This window comes from Ooceraea biroi, chromosome 2, assembly GCF_003672135.1.
Source record: "Ooceraea biroi isolate clonal line C1 chromosome 2, Obir_v5.4, whole genome shotgun sequence".
Taxonomy (NCBI): Eukaryota; Metazoa; Arthropoda; class Insecta; order Hymenoptera; family Formicidae; genus Ooceraea; species Ooceraea biroi.
Window position 1 is genome coordinate 16349393 of NC_039507.1, and position 17404 is coordinate 16366796.

Consider the following 17404-nt stretch of genomic DNA (forward strand, 5'->3'; position numbering starts at 1 on the left):
TTCTGCTATTTTTCTTCGCTACAGGGTATGCACAGGGTATGCCGACCTTAGAATTAAAATAAATTTACGAGTCGGCAAAGTTCATTAAGAAGGGAATCCTCATTACTTAGTAAATCTACTTGAAATTCTCGGTTATAGCCCTCGCTAATACAGTATAACTGAGAAAAAGAGGGTTTCACATTTGCAGTATAAAACGACTTGCTTAATGTTGTATTATGAATGTTTCTCCATTAGAAACATTTTCGCGTCCCCGTATAACAATACGAATCAAAATTACACGAGAAAGGCCAAATTGCGTTCAGGAAAAATCAAGACGAAAATAATTTAAAAATAGCAGCAGACGAAAGTAGGCCAGGAATATGGAATATCTGTGTAATCGACAGGAAAATAGAGACGCAGTCCGCTATTTTGCCTTTACAATCTCATGTATCGCATCTCCAATGACATAAAAAAACCAGCAGAGAGGAAGAGAGGCACTATGCAAAAAAGAGAGGATCTAAACTTCTGTTGCAGTTAGAGGAAAAATAAGAATACATATTTTCCCCTCGCGTCTATTGCATTATAGTGCGCATTTAATAAACGATGAAAAATTGCTCATAATAGGGGCTAAGTTTGCGACGCGACGGCAAAGGATTCTATTACAAAGCCGCTTACGAAAATCCGCCTAAGTCGAGACACCAAACTACAGTCTGAGATACTCATAGGGAAGCACTTAAGAGTTCTGAACGATGTTATCATGTTCGCATTATATCGGTAGGGCCTCTGCTTCCCCTAATTGTTTACGCGCTCTGACATGCTACTTAACCGTCAGCAGACTTAGGCTACCGCTCTAAATTATGCAGAATTAATTACCACTAGCAAATGAAGCTGTCGAGCGTTTACACACGATCGATTGAATTGAAACACCCGAGCAAAATGGTTAATAGATGAATGCTATTGTTGCAACATCAACTATCCCATTAATATTATATGAGTAGTAGAATACGTATTATTAATTCATCCTATTTTCGGGGAATAAAGATAATGTCATTAATATAGTAATAATTTCCATTGTGCATTATTTTGTACGACTAGATTTTACGTTCACTTAAAATATTTCTTTTTAAAAATTGATGTATTGTTTATATAATGTTAAGCTATTGTGATATCAGTTTGCAACTTTAATTGTCTAATGAGAGTAACTAACACGTTGCAACCGCCATTAAACTGTGATATAAACATTAAAGTAGTTGATAGTTAGACGGCATTCCGATATTCACTGCCAGTATTGTAAATCTATCATATATTTAACGTGAACTATATATATAGGTTTTCATTACTAGCAGTGAATATCGGAACACAGCTTTAATATCTTGCGCCGCGCCGGTTAATTTTGCATTTTCGCGAAACATAACGGCAACCAGGCTCAACCGATGATACCACCATTTTTGGCTGATGAGATGAAAGTTTGGTCCGCATGGCAAATCGATCGCACCGGCCGAGTTCAGTTATGGGCGACGTCGCCCCATTTATGGAACTCGCTGCGGCGCTATCCAAACTTTTTCCTCAATTAAGGGAGCGAGTTTCGAAGCTATAATTTCGTGCCCTGCGTTTTACTACTTTTAATAAAATTAGCGACGCGTTGCCGCGGAAATCCTCTCGTACTCAAACGGTCGTTCCTCCTTTTCCTCCTCCTCCTGCTCGCTCAAATCTTCATATCGACGTTTTTTATCCTCTTTTAGATTTGACTCGATGAGAATAAAACTGCCATTAAAGAAGTATCATAAGCAATTGATAGTCTCTATCATAGTTCGCAGATTCGAACAGAATTATTGAAACATTACTGTCATAATTGATGTCACGTTTTCCTTTTATAATTATATTCCTTTTATTTTATTTTATTTTATTTATTTTATATTATACTTATATGTATATTCTTGAATCAAAATAACTTTTCTCTCACCATGGTAGTGCGTATAAGAAAACAGTTTTAAACATATTAAATTGTTCGTATTTTAATATTTAATTGCATTATTTTTCTACTTTGATTTCTTATTAAAATATACACATCAATGATGGTATAAGAAACCATAAATATTATACTTTTGTGTAAAAATAAATGAAGAGGGCGAAAGAACGTATTTTGTTCATTGCTTAATTGATTAATTATTTAGATTAATAGATGTATTGAATAACGGATAAAAGCATGTTTACGCTGTTTTATTAATAGGCAATAGCAGCTCACAAATTGGAGTAGCACTATTGGAATATCGGCAGACGGAGCATTTTGTCGGAATGCGTGATATGTTCGACAGCATGACACTTCGTGGGATTACATAGAATTGCACTCTCGGAATTACAGGAATTCTATTAACTTTTGTCATCTTTCTGCAAATTGTCGATAGCAAAGTTTTTATTCATTGGATAGCAAGTGCGAATAATTGTCAATAAAGAGTGAAAATATTTAGGTACCTACAAAATAGTAAATAATATGAAACGCTTTCGATGTGTTGGAACAGTTATTTTCCTAAAAGTAAAATTAAACTGTTATGAGAGTAAAGCATAGGTATCGTTATATTCCAGACATATAGAGATAATAATTCAATGATAACAATAATATCAACTTTTGAGATAACTTACTTTTAAGATAAACACGATTATACAGCAATAGCAGAAATGTTATAAGTTTTGTTGATTGTAATAACACGAAATATTACTTATATATAGAGAAATTATCGTAGATAAAAATACAGTATAAGAATATATATTCATGTAATAACAATATACAAATAATTGATACAAATTTTGTATCGATTATTGCAGAACATGCACACAGTGTGTAGAATTGTAAATTATTTTTGTTCATAAGAAATTATCTTAAGAGAAATAACAGAGAGGAATTTAACAACGCTTGACAGTAATGCGAGATCGAAATATCCAAAACGTTTCATGACAGAAATCATTTAAATTTTTCAACGAATAACTCTCCGTCCACGATTTTTTTTTACAAAGATCTCAGCAGCGCTGCCGGAAGAAGAAGGGTGCATAACTTTCGAAGAAACTTCGTGGCACAAGTCTTCGAGTACGTTCATCTGCATACCAAAATACACGGTTATTTAACTTAAATTGAAATTGTAGATCACGATAGGGACCATAAAAATAACGGAACTTTTTTTTAAAAAGCAGCCATACAAATTTATTCCCATTATCTTGCTCCTTCCTGGAATAATCGCAGACAATTTGTTACTCCCGAGCGTAATTTAATACAATCGATTTATGTCTTCCGCTATTCATGAAAAAGACTTGTAACGGACAGGATCGTGCCTTATGTGCGACTTTATATGCGACAGGCGTGATTAATTTCACGTGATTCGACTTTACAGCGTGGTGAAGATTTTGTCTCGAAAATGGTAGAAAGAAAGTTTCATCGCGCGGTCGGTCCCCCTTGAGCAGAGAGAACAATAAATTACGCTTGCATAAGAGTGTCGGGAGAACGGAGCGAGAGAAGGAACGTTTTAATCGGATTGTTAGCGGGGAACAGAAAGTCTTGCAATACGACTTGGCGAATAAATATTCCCGACAAGCGGGGAGGAGGGTTGACGACATGACAAGTCGACTCATTAATAAAGGTCCGTAGACGTCGCCGCGTCGTTCCCTTGTAAATAAAGTGCTATTTGTTGCACACCGGATAATAGCCGGAAATGAATGCATCCTTCGTCGCACCATGGTAATAAACGTCACCGAAATAGACAAACATCCGTAGCGCAAAGATATTTCGCTGCAGAATATTAACGTCTCACAATGTGCATTCTGAGTATCTGCGGTTTCGACGCAATTAATTTTCAGTGTCACGTGTAACATACATGTATATTGTATTAATTACTACGACGATGTAATTATTCTTCTTTTTCTCCCTCTGCGACCTTTTACTTATTAAAATCAGATTTATCGAAACATCCTACTTATCGAAGTACTCTCATCTTCACTGCCTCATCGATATTTTGCTGCACGTAATTGATTTCGTTTGCCGTTATCTCTCGTTCAACTCGAAATCTCTCTTGCGAAATTCTTTCGATTATATCATCGCGATACAACTAAAAACAATAGGACTCGAGAAATAAACGAGCTTTATAAGCGCAGAGAGCCCCGAAGAGTTTAATAACCCGTGATAATTCTTATTTTCCGTGGTTTAATGCCTTCTCATTAGGAGCGGGAGCCCAATGAGTCACTGAATTCGCAAATGCCTTTCGTGCACATTCCGCGGTTCCGAGGAGCGCGGGCGCGACGACCGCACAGCGATGGAGCGGGATATAAGGGTGAGTTCCGCGTCGCGTTCTCGAGAACGAGGTCCCGGTCCTGTTAATCCTCCGCGGGATTTCAACGCCGAGGAATTTGCATAGTTGCGGGATTTTTATCTGCGCGAGAGGCCATCCAGCCCCCTCCGACTGGCCTTCGGTGCTCGCGGACACTTATACTGAGGCGGTCCCCGCATTCATCCCTCCAGTTCTCCATCCCTCCTAGATCCTCTCTCGGATAACGGTCGGCGCGCTCGGGGAACAGCCCGCATCGATTTTTCATTAAGCTTCAAACCCGCGGACCGTCGGCTGCTTTGCATACGCGCTTATTCGTTGCACCACTGCCTCGCGGATTCCCGGATTCTCCCCTTCCACGGGAGGGGTAACGCGCGCTCGCGCTGTTTCCGATTACGCGATGTAGGCGACATGGAATCCCGCGGGCCATTTCCGCATGTTCTCGTCGGGAGCGCCGAGCGAACCGACGGGGGTGGTTACTATCTGTACGCGTATGCGAGCAGCCCCGATCGAGCTTAACGCGCGCGATGTCACCGCTGCGCGGAAATTATCACAGGCGCACCGTGCATGAGAGGCGCAACGTGCTTTTAGATCTTCGCCATAAATGTCAACGCATCTTTCACTGGAGCGAGCAGCTCTCATGTATCGCGCGAATTTCTAACATTGTTTTCACGATTTCACAGCGTCGCGTTTGCGTCTTCTTTGCAGTAATTGCACGATGTAATCCGATAAAGAGCAAAATAATACTCTCAAGTCGACATTTGCTAAGCTCTATGCGCGATAAGAGGATTATGTAAAGCTGTAGGGATCGTTTGGCCCCCTAGAGGGCATCAGGGGATTAAGGGGGAAAAAAATTCCGGGATTTGCCGCGATATCGTCTCTGCACTATAGTTACGCGTCAATCATTTCCACACGCGCGACCAGCGTGAAAAATAGAACGGACAGGCGGGATCACATGAAACCAGGCAAGTTTCGGAAAAATTTTCATCTCGCAGCGACGTACCCCCGTTCTCCAATTCGATCTACGATAGGGCAACGACGTGTCGAAAGTCACTCGTGAATCTCGTTGGACCGCTGGACCGATCGTAATGATTGCGCCCGTAAAGTTATAAAAACTTGCCCGTCTCGAACGTGTTTCACACCCGAGCGAGCTGAGCACGACGCGTTTCACGAGCTCTCGAACTTTCTTACGATCGCGTGATGGAATTTCGCGGGTGGCACGAGAACCGAGAAATCTAAACAACCATCGCGCGCCGCTCGCAACGAACGGCTGCTATCGATAGGAAAGAAATATCGTTCGGTATTTCATTTCTTCGCAGGCGCGCGCGACAAATGCGCTTTTTATTCGAGTAACTTGCATTCCGCTCGGTATTCGTGCATGTCGGTATTCGTATACGTGCGAAACGCGACGTGAAATATGTACAACAGGATAGCAGATGTGCAATTCTCACACACAAGCGTATAGTAATTCAAAATCGGGAAGATATTGAGAGTGATGTCTGAATACTTTCTTGTTTAACTTTAATATGCGTGTATGAGTTTTTAGTAATATAATGTGTAATATTTTTTTCTTTTTTTATCTCTATAAGCCGTTATTATGCTTATAAATTATCTCTTCTTATTGGAATAGATTTGGATCGGGAGCTTGAATGGAGAATAGTCAGAATACTTGTGATTTAGCAACACCAACAATATCTTATATTTAATACCGAACTTGATACAGACAAAGGATGATTCGCTCGTTATGGATTCTCGCACTACCTATTCATTTGATTATCGATCTCAGATTGCTCGCTCCGACTTCCGCGACTAGCTCGTCTCAAGCGCTCGCTGACAACGCGCCCTCGCGTAAAGTATTTCGGCTACTTGGACAAAGGTATCCAGCAAGTGCTGCCTATTGTCGTGTGCGTGTGTCAACATGACGTACTTACAATCGTATTTCTTACAAATGATATTACACCTCACGTTGCACAATGTTGTATAAAAATTTTAGAAGATTTAAGAAATTCTTTAAAACAGCTCGGTTCGTTTGATTTTTACTTGATATTTTCAGTTGCAAATGCCTTGTAAAGTTCCCGCACAATTTCCCTCGGTTTTGGGATTATATAGACTTGTTCCCAATCGTATGACTCGTCCTGGTGGTGTACACGACTGCTAGACACGCCCGATAATAGTCGCCTTGTCGCAAAGTCGTAGATAGGTTTGCGCTATGTCGCCGAAATTACGACACTGACCCAACTCGTAGTATCTAACAATAAAACGTATCCAAGTACACGCACAAACAAGTACAATTCTCAATGTTTCAAATTAGAATATATCATTCTAAATTGCACGACTTATACGCAGGAAATAAATTAATATTTGTTAATAACTTCGGTGTTTCTTCAATACGAAGCAACACGGGAACAAGCAATTATATATTATTTATTTAACTTCAATTCGAAAAATATATTGCCATTTTGACTCATCGTCATGATAGAATGTTTGCAGTTTGAAAAATCTGTACGTATGAAATATTCTACTATTGAAATCCAATCTTTATATGGATTATAGATATATACACGTGATAAATTGGCTTTTGATGTTTTATATGAATATTCTCGCAAGAGGGCTTACCAGTGCTTTTAATATTTTATACCGAACAAAGGATAAAAAATATCGTTTAAATTTAACTCAACTATATACGCATATATCGCGCCTTCACATCTCTCGGATTCGATTACACGAGACGAGTCGCAGATTCGTTATTCATGCTGAACGCGGTGCAGCGGGATCGTGAATGACTCTGCGGAATTGCGGCACGGAGACTCGAGAGAAACGCCATAAGAGAAACGCCGTCGTAGATTATCGATGTCGCTTAGCACCGTGCGGAGTAAAACGTGTATAAGTACATAGGATATCTGTTGCCAGAGAGAGCCTCTCTCGTATCCAATACGAGGTCACCGTCCTATTTCCCCAGGACGACGAGAGGACGGTTATCGGCTGTTCGTGAACGGAGCCAACCTCGTGGACACCAATTTTACGATAACGAACCGCATGAATATAGATAGGAAATTGGGGTGGCCAAGCTCGACAGGCACGGAGGGCGATCATTCACATCGAGGTTCTTTAATAATTTAAGGATAATTTAGGGTCTCTTCGAGAAATTTATCGAGTCTTTGAGATTGAGAGTTTCCTTATTTCTTTAACTTTGGAATGTCAAATTAAAAGTAAAATGTAATGCTAAGGAAAAATCATACATGAAAATTTTGTTGTGCATTTCTGATTGCAGATTTAGTTTTAATAAAAAGGAAAATTGTTATACTTTTTAGTTGTTTCTCTAGTAATGTAGAATTAGTAGTAAAAGTATTTAAATAAAGTTTTAACGAGCGTTAATGACTGCGACTAATTTTATATATGTATTGTATATTAGACATTTTTCGCATAGATTTTGAATGCAAGTCATGAATGCAAAGGAGGCAAATTATCAATATAATCTTGACACAACTATGTACAAACTAGAATGTTATGCTTTAAACACTGCGGTAAGTACATCAAGCTGCGGCGAAAGGGATTCTGATATAATTGACGCACTAAGTCGGAAGCCTCATCAGGCGACAACGTTAATCAACGCTGGCTGAAACGCTCACAAACTAGGAAATAGGTATCTTCCTATAAACAATCATGCCTGGTTAAAGCTTACGTTAGCCAGGCTACGATTAACGTCACAATAAATAATTCAAATGCTTTCTTGAGATAATCTGGGCTATCTGCATAGTGCGCGTACAAAAATATATATATTATATATATATTATATATATATATATATGTATTTAAATATTAAATATATATATATACATATATGTATTTTATTTTATTTAAACTAGCTCTGTATATATACAGTTAATTTAAATAAAACTAAAAATTTTTACATCAATTTTAACATACCTGTTATAAATATACTAGTACAACACAGGCGCGCGCTATTTTATTTTTCAATATTAATAATGTTTTCGAATAATAATATCTTATTTATAATAATATCTATTATTTATTATATGCACAATTATCACACTCTACCAAATTGTTAACCTCCACGCGAAGACAGCCGCGCGATGGTAATCTAAACTGAACATAACGCACAACGCGAATCGAGATAATTAATCAGCGTCGCGGAAAAGAGGCCTCAACTATTCGATAAAAAAGAACTTCACGAAGTTAACACGCCTCTTTTAGAATAGGATATCTCCGATTTTTTATAATAATTAATATTTAGATACTAAAATACCCTAAATTATAGACTGACAGATTGATAATAATCATGCAAAACTTTAAACCAGAAATTTCAATCCAAAAACCTTGCCGTTTACTTATCATATATGAGATTGTAAAGATTGCGACAAGGATTTCATTTTCCATGAAACGAAATTATATTATGGATGAAAGTTGCATTTCCGCAGTTAAATCAAAACAGCAAATTATCTCTGTGGTTCTATTGTGATAAACTATTCTGCATCCCAACATCAGTCTCGTAACTTTCTCTTATATGCGCGCATCCCCTTTTACACATCGAGCGGTATTCAGCTTCACCACCAGACTTCAACGATCGTTAGCTTTGTCAAACTTTACATCGCCTACCTCCTTCATTAACCGTTCCAGAACTTACATAAAGTTAGTGACGCTCTTCTCATCGCGCTATTCCCTTACGACATCAGACTCTTCAGTTGCTCAAGTGCCGTTAAGTTCTATAACATTTCAATCAATCAGCAGTATCTCAGCTTCCTAAGGAGTATCGATAAACGACCCGCTCGTGTCATCACACTGGGAATACGAGGACATGACGTTTTACAGGAAAATCTACACTGCAACTATTACAGGATTTCAGTAAAATTAAAAAATCTTAACGTTAATTTCCATAAATTAAAGATTAAAAAATGACAACTTAATATTCCATCGTCAACGAGGGAGAAAGCAGCAGGACGTAAGACTCGACGCAGACGCGCGGAGCAAAATAGATTCCGTGAAATTAGAATTCCTTGGGATTTCGAATTTCGCGAGAATGCGGACAAGGCCGCGATCCTGCGGCATTCCTCGCGCACATCCGTGATCACGCATGCGATTCGTTTCGATTTGCGCGGGATACCGAAGATATGTATTTCTGGATCGGCGGCATTTTATGTACGTACCTACACGTACCTACGTACCCGAGGTAAGGCGGTTGCCGGTAATGCGATTCCACGTCGCATGGACGAGAGCGGAGTTCTGCTTGCCTCCAGATATACGCATTCCTGCTCTCACTCTACCTCCACGGTGCAGCGTCCTGGTGCTGCGTGCTGGTACCAGGCGACCAGATAATGCCGTATGAGATGCGCCTCGTTTGGAAATGTAATATAACCGGAGACATCGGTGCGCACACAGGAATGCGGCTCCACTCGCGAATACGCGAGATAGAGACGTCGTCTCTCCCCTAAGTAAATGAAAATTGAATTCGCGGCGTAAACCTCGCGCGGAAACGCGCAGTACTGGCCGCGTTTTCCGTCTGCGGTATCTGGAGTACTGTTTCTTTCTCCCGTTATGAATGTGAGCGCACACAGAACCGTTCGCGTCTCCACGACTCGACGACTCCGCAAATAAAGTGAATACATGCGAGTTTATCCAGATACTTGAATCTTCTGCGACAACAGTACATTTAAAGTGATTAAAGCGATTAAAGTGATTAAGAAAGAATATAGACAGAATGTAGACAGAATTTTTATAATAAGGTCAATAGTCATTCGGAAGTTATAAATGATGTAAGCTGCAATTAAAAAATTTATCAAAATCGCTATGCCAAAAAAGATGTATACGTATTATATCGTATCTATTATAACTATGTACAGAGTGACACCAAAATAAGTGGAACTTTAATACCGTATTCTACTCTACCCAGGGATGAAAAAAGGTCATATAAAATTATAAACATAGGATTTAGTTTGTGATTATGGGCGATTAGCAAATTGATTTGATGCTGTAATAAAAACACAACGAATATTTATTTCTCACAGAAAAATAGTCATAATTTGATAAAAGTTCGCGCAAGCGCAATTAACATTTCCAACCAGTCTTCACGTCCTTCATTTTATTCCATGCATTCCTAGCATATTGTTTTCTCATACGAGCGTTGTCTTGTTGATATTGTACAATTGCACACATAATCTATCTGGAATTTTCAGGTTTGTTGTTATATATAACTGCAGTAAGAAATTTTAGTTTTTTATACAGCATTTATCTTGCCGTGAGATCATCTTACGATATGATAATTCTCTATCATATCCTAATGATGATCCTTTTGATTAAATAATAATATCCGCGGGAGTGCTAGTTTCATAACGATTATAGATGTTTGGTAAATTCCACGAAAATACCTCAGTTTGTAAAATATTACATAAATGTAAATTAAAAAAATACTCTTTTACAAATATAGAACCGTAATATACAAGTTCATGCGCACTCTCATACGCACACAGTGTGATTCAATAACGCTGTCGCATTTTATTTAGTCAAATATTATTTCGATTATTTTCTGTAACTTTGTGTAAACTGTTATTATTTATTATACTATTAATTGTTATGTAAATATTGAATTAATAGTAAAGTGATAATTTTACGCAACAAGTTATTTGAAAACGGAGCAGTTACTGTTATTTATATCTTTAAGTTTACCTACTTACTTTCAATTTACTATAAGATGGGTGATATCACTTTTGTAGAGAATATAGAACAGTAAAGTAAGATAACGATGTAGCAGATAACTATAATGAAAAATGGTAACTTGAAATTTAAAATATGTGTCATAATATATGTATATTGGTATCTAATACAATTGTACCGCAGCAAAGCCTTCTAGAGATGCTATAAAGATTCCACCTAGTTTGATACCGTGCGTCTTACAACTTCTTTGCAACAGAAATAATATCAATTTCTGTATCCGTATAGGAGCCGCATACCAGTGAACGCTGTATCTGCAAAGCAATAATCAGTTAACACATTCCGTGCCGGACCGATTTTTGGTGACTTTCCGTTCAGGCCGCTTCTGACGTATGTCTTACAATATATATATATAATACAATAAACTCATGATTATCAAGAAAAAGGTGTAAAATTTAAGACACATTACAGAACAAAGCAATAAATTTGATTTTTCCGAATTAATTTAAAAAATATGGCGTTTCACTACTTGTGAGAGTGACACATTAGAGTTTTCGTTTGAGAAATTTTCATTTTGCAATGACATGTCTGTTTATAAGGAGAAAAAATTATATACTTTTCTTCTGAAAACTGAAATTTGAGGGAAAAATATGCAAATCTATAACATTCAAATGAGAATATACATACCTTACTTGCTCTGATTTATTTAACTTTATAGCCACACCATATAAACTGAACTGAATAAAGAGCAACTATAATCAAGTGCTAATTGTTTCCGCAACGACGCGCAACGAAATGACTGGCGAATCTTGATTTTGATATGTGCAGTTTGAAAAAGAAAAAAAGTCGGAAAAAATGATCGTCACGTCGCGTGGGGCGTAAACGACCCACGGCTTAATAAATGCGTTATACATGTTATTTAGATGTCAATACATGATTTCACAAAAAAGTTTTTCAAGAATTTCCGTTTCTCAGCGAAAATTCCTTTTGGCCTGAACGTAAAGTCCAGCATGGGGCGTGGCACGGAACGTGTTAATAAGATCATTTAAAATGTTAAATATAGGATTGTGTTAAAAAGTTAAGAGACAAGTACATGCTTTACGGTTATGTAAATAATTATTAATTTCTACATCATGTTCGTTATATTCCTCTTTTAATACATTCGCCAAACTATTGATATTGTACGAGTTATGAATATCAAATGACTATCCCAAATATCTTACGCAGCTGAAAATATGTTGTTATAGTTCTCTGTAATTTCTTCACCGCAAGAGTTGGCCAAGAACAAATGTATAAGTATAGCAGTTGCAAATATAAAATGTAACAGAAATTCCTCTATTTCATCTTGAAATAGTACAGTTAGAAATAGCTAGAACAACAATATAAATCTCACATTGAGCATCATGTGTGCGCGCGTATGTGTGTGACCGGGAGGGGGCAGGAGTATGTGTATCTTAAAATATTTTTCAGATAAGTGACGTATCATAATAGATATACATTCATATTCATATTCATAATAGATATATACATGAAACGAAAAATATGTAAAATGTTTCATATTAAATAATTTTGGTGCTTTATTAAAACTTAGGGCATTAATAATAATACGAATTAAATTTCGGATATGCAAGTGAAATTATTTTTATCTCTTTATGACTTTTTTAATCTCTTTTCTACTTATATTTTTCTGCATTTGCTTTTTCATACAGCTTGCATATTCTGTTGAACTGCTGATTAAAGAATATAAAGGTATTGCAAAACTTTGTTAAAGGATTTGTTGTAACTTAATCGTACTTACTTTGTATAAATTAAGGCTTAAACAAAGTACGCTTATTAACATTACACAAAAATATGTTCCATTGAAATTAGATATAAAGAATTCAGACAACCTTAAAAAACATGAGAGCATTTTATTTTACAAATACAACAAATATTTAAAAAATTGGAAATATATACACTGCCGGCCAAAAGTTTCCGGACACTCAAATATTCCGATATTAATTGTGTTTCAAAGAACTGAAATCTATTATACTTTTACAAATGCACAATAAACTTATTGTTCATATATTTTTTACACCCTTTATTAATTGTCATATCTGAACAATGTAGTGCAATTGTTTCATTGTTGTCAGTATGGAAACGCCGAGTGTTAAGTTTTAGCTCTACTTACTTAGATCTGTTGAAGCACGTTTAATTAATTCTTAACTGTTTTCCGACCAAAGTCAAGTGCACGTTTTCATAGGTACTAATTACAATTTTTTATTTTTCAAAGAATTTTTGAACTATTTTTTATAACTTTAAAGAAATGCTTTATAATCTGACACCTTTTTCCATTTATTTCTAAGATATGAGAAGAAAAGTAACCTCTGGACCGCGAAAAATGAGCTGTTATTAATGCTTTTCATAAGGAAGGACTATCCATTCGCCAAATAGCGAATAAAATGACAATCCCGATGTCGACAGTTCAAGATACCATCAATCGTTTTCGCGAGACGGCTTCAAACAAGGATCGCAAAAGAACAGGACGACTAAGAATTACAACCGCTAGTGAAGATAAAGTAATTACATTAATAAGCAAACGTGATAGACGAAAAACAGCTGTAGAAATTCAAACCGATTTTAATCGCGGTCATGATAAAAACGTGTCTCTAAGTACTATAAAAAGAAGGTTGAGAAATGCAAACCTTTTTGGCAGAGTAGCTGTCTCAAAACCTCTTTTACGACCTGGAAATAGATTGAAGAGATTACGCTGGGCTCAAGAATACAAGAATTGGATAGTAGATGACTTTAAAAAAGTCCTTTGGACCGACGAATCAAAATTTGAAATCTTTGGAAGCAAGAGGTGTATTTTTGTTCGCCGCAAGACCTCAAAAAAATGTTGCCATGCTGTCTAGTGCCCACAGTCAAACACGGAGGAGGGTCAGTTATGGTATGGGATTGTTTTAGTTTTGCTGATGTTGGTCCCTTGCATAAAATCGAAGGGACACTCGACCAACATGGTTATCATCACATTCTTCGTAACATTGCTATTATATACCGGCTAGACTTGCTCTGAAAAAGAATTCCAGCAAGATAATGATCCGAAGCATTCTTCAAAACTGTGTCAAAATTATTTGCAGAAGAAAGAAGCAGCTGGAAAATTAAAAATTATGCAATGGTCACCACAATCTCCTGACCTAAACCCTATAGAATATTATAGGATAGAATTATTATGGGAAGAAGTTGACCGCGAGGTGCGAAAGCGTCAGCCAACATCAAAAATACATCTGTGGGAGACGTTAGAAACGATTTCGAAAAATTTACCTCAAGAAAAATTGGAAAAACTTATCGAAAGAATGCCACGTTTGGTGAAACGTGTGTAGAAGGTAAAAGATTTTTTCGACGAGAAGAAGATTTGAATTTGACAGCTTAAACAATGTAGTTATGTAACTAATTTTCTTTAAACCATATTAAATTTTTAATTTGTTTCATGTTTTTCATAGTTAGTTGTTTATTTTACTACATACAGACATTAAATCATTAATCTTGATGGTGTCCGGAAACTTTTGGCCGGCAGTGGAGGTGTCCCAAAATTACCTGTAATAATTATAACATACCTGAACACACAAATTTTGGTATTGGTAAACTTTAATCGTTTCACATATAAAAACTATATATATTATATTATATCCTCGATATTTTCGATATTTTCGTACTAAAGTTCTGCTAAAATATTTTGTCATAGAAAATGTCTGTCGTTAAAAATATTACCGGTGACTTCGGATCACCATATATGCATATATATAATAAAAACGCACTCAATAGCTGTGCGATGAATATCCACTGCATGAATTATTTTCTTGTCGATCTCCATATTATTCCACAGATTAGTTTTTTTGTGAATATTTAACATCATTGATTGTTCCATGTGGTAACTATAAATAAATTTATTAGTTATATTATTAGTAGAATTTCTACATTTATATTGGAAGATAAAAATAATTTCACTCATAATCACAATGCTTACATTAATTTTTACATTTGTTTCTTACCTAGCAATGCAAAATAGTCCGCAAATGTGTTTAAAGTATGTAAATGATATTAAACTTGTTCCCGCGAATGCAACCGTTCCTATGTACAATGATGCGCATATGTGTATAAAAATTAAATAAAAATTCTTTTCTTTATCAATAAAATATTCAGTTACAAATTGCACATTGTAAAGTGGTCGAGATATATTTACGAGTAGAAAAGTGCTAAGAATCCGCGGAAAAATTTGCGTAAAAGTAATAATAAATCCGCAGCACGCCGTATACACTGTAAGAATATTTTACAATAATTGATAAGAGAGATTAATAAATTAAGCTGTTATTTTCTCTATTAGCTCAAAATATTGCTTTATCGTGCAAATTTTAGATTTTCTATCATTTAGATCGTCTTTAATTATTTACTTGTTTGACTGCAGATATCTTTTAGTTGAACGGTGACAGAGTAAAAAATAAAATGCGCGAATATTTTATGTATAAAAACATTATTAAAAATTATTATTATAAGTATATAAGTAAACCAATAACTACAAGAATGTGTTAAGCAACAAGTAGAAGAAACTTCATTATTCAGGAAAATAAATAAAAAATAAAAATTATACTATAATTTTTACGGTAAAAACATAAATAGTAAAACATTGTATAAAAACATTAAGTAAAATATTAAGTAAAACATAAACATAAACTTTAACATCAATGTATGGCATTATTTAGCGAAACACAACATATATTAGCAGATCATCCCATAAGTAAAACTTGTTTTTTATCTTAATGAATAATTAATTAAATTAATTTTAATTAATTCATAATTAGGATTGGGATCTCTTATCGTATTTATGATATTCTACCCATCTCTCAATCAAATAATTACTATTTTTTCTGATATTAGCGTTTTACATTGGAAATTAATTTTCAGATAACATTATTGAGACTACGAGACACAAAATTACTTACGGGACAATCCACATATGATATATATATATATATTTTTTATACACAACTTGAGTGCGCGTGCTGGCGGAGGAAGATAGGCAGGAGCATAGATGTATTCAATATTTTCTTACATGTAATGAAAATCGCGATATATTCTGCGCTATTTGCATATTTCTTTATTATAGCGATTTCGTTTTCGTCTCTTAATTCATTACAGATATGCTGGAGACGTTCCACAAAATACTTCACCTATCGTATTAATAATATATCAGAAATGTTTTACTTATGATAAAATTTGGATTTATATATTTTTATGATGTATAAAGAATCATTTATCGGAAGACAGTTTAGGAGTATTCACGTAAAAGTTTAATTTACAGTGTATGTGTTAATCCAATAAGACATATGATGGACTATGCCCATAAGAAGAAGGGATGTTGTAGACAAAATTTTAATAACAAGATCAACAGTACAGTCGGAAGTAAGAAACGCTGTAAGCTGCAGTTAAATAAATTTATCAAAGCGTTATATTAAAAAAAAGTGCGTACGTATTATATTATCATATCTGTTATAATTATACAAAATGCAGTTTCTGTTAGTGTAAGTTTTGTTAATAGACAAACCTAAATATAACGTTTAATTATTTTTTAACATATTTTTAAGAAAAATCTAATTTTTGTATGTACGTTCGCGGATATTAATACAATTTATATCAAAACCATTTCTAACAAGATTTAACAAATCTGCCCAAAACAAATAAAAAGTGAAAAAAAGAAAGAAAAGTAACAACTCTTATGACATAAAACTTAAGGTATAATCCAATTTGCATCATCTGTTGTCAGAAATTATAAAAATTATTACATTAACAATTATTATGATTTATATATAAGAAATATGCATTATCCAGTTACTTTTTACATACAGGATGGTTCAGACTTATCGTTAATGGTAAATTCTTCATTTGGGGTTCATTTAGAGACGAAAATCCTAACGTCAAAATATCGAGGCTGCTGTTATTGTTATTATAATTGTTATTATTTCTATCGAGTTGAATGAAATGTTGTGGAACAGCCCTTTTGAGATGCGATGTTCCTAAGCGCACGAAATTTTGACACATGAATGGTGAACTTTAAACTTTTACCATTTAAAAACTATAGCAATCCAACATTTTAGTATTAGGATTTTCGTCTCCAAATGAACTCAGGAATCTGCTATTAACGAGTTACATGCTAAGTCTGAGATACCCAATATAATGATATTATAAACATGCATGATCATGAAATAATAATTGTGTTGTACTATATTTTTAATAACTAACGATAATATAAGAACATTTTGAATATTGTCATTGAACAATTGCTACAATAATAAAAATACCTAATGTTTTATTATTATAATAGGAAAATGTAATATTGCATTAAGTAATAAACAAATAAAAATATATACATACTTGAAATATAATAAAACTATTTGAGACAATCGAAAATAATA

The 17404-nt window shown here is 35.2% G+C and overlaps 2 protein-coding genes across 6 annotated transcripts in view; one reads left to right on the forward strand and one right to left on the reverse strand.

Annotated features, from left to right (window-relative positions):
- The window catches only part of LOC105280161, a 386539-nt gene that overhangs the window by 98150 nt on the left and 270985 nt on the right, over nt 1-17404 (forward strand). The window lies entirely within an intron of this gene.
- On the reverse strand, nt 10282-16371 carry LOC105280167 (odorant receptor 24a). 5 transcript variants are annotated; one of them, XR_002193319.2, is made up of 10 exons: nt 16292-16371; nt 16045-16162; nt 14987-15251; nt 14753-14869; nt 12754-12844; nt 12179-12324; nt 11137-11269; nt 10979-11059; nt 10771-10836; nt 10282-10467 (listed from the first exon to the last, which is right to left on the reverse strand). XR_002193319.2 is itself a non-coding variant. In XM_020031896.2 (9 exons), the coding sequence occupies exons 1-8, from the start codon at nt 16334-16336 to the stop codon at nt 11006-11008; spliced, it is 969 nt and encodes a 322-aa protein (XP_019887455.1). In that variant the 5' UTR covers nt 16337-16371; the 3' UTR covers nt 10282-10467; nt 10979-11005. The 5 variants fall into 5 exon arrangements, 3 of the variants coding, with proteins under 3 accessions (XP_019887455.1, XP_019887454.1, XP_011338778.2); XR_002193318.2 differs by having other exon boundaries at nt 10771-11059; XM_020031896.2 differs by lacking the exon at nt 10771-10836.

Bases quoted from the DNA above. Each gene is read 5' to 3' on its own strand.
- LOC105280167 (XM_020031896.2), bottom strand. From the start codon at position 16,336: ATGGGCATAGTCCATCATATGTCTTATTGGATTAACACATACACT. The intron at 11,270-12,178 runs GTAAGATATTTG...ATTGCTTTGCAG, and splicing joins AACAACATATTTTCAGCTGC to ATACAGCGTTCACTGGTATG. The intron at 11,060-11,136 runs GTACAATTGTAT...TTTTCATTATAG, and splicing joins CTCTAGAAGGCTTTGCTGCG to TTATCTGCTACATCGTTATC.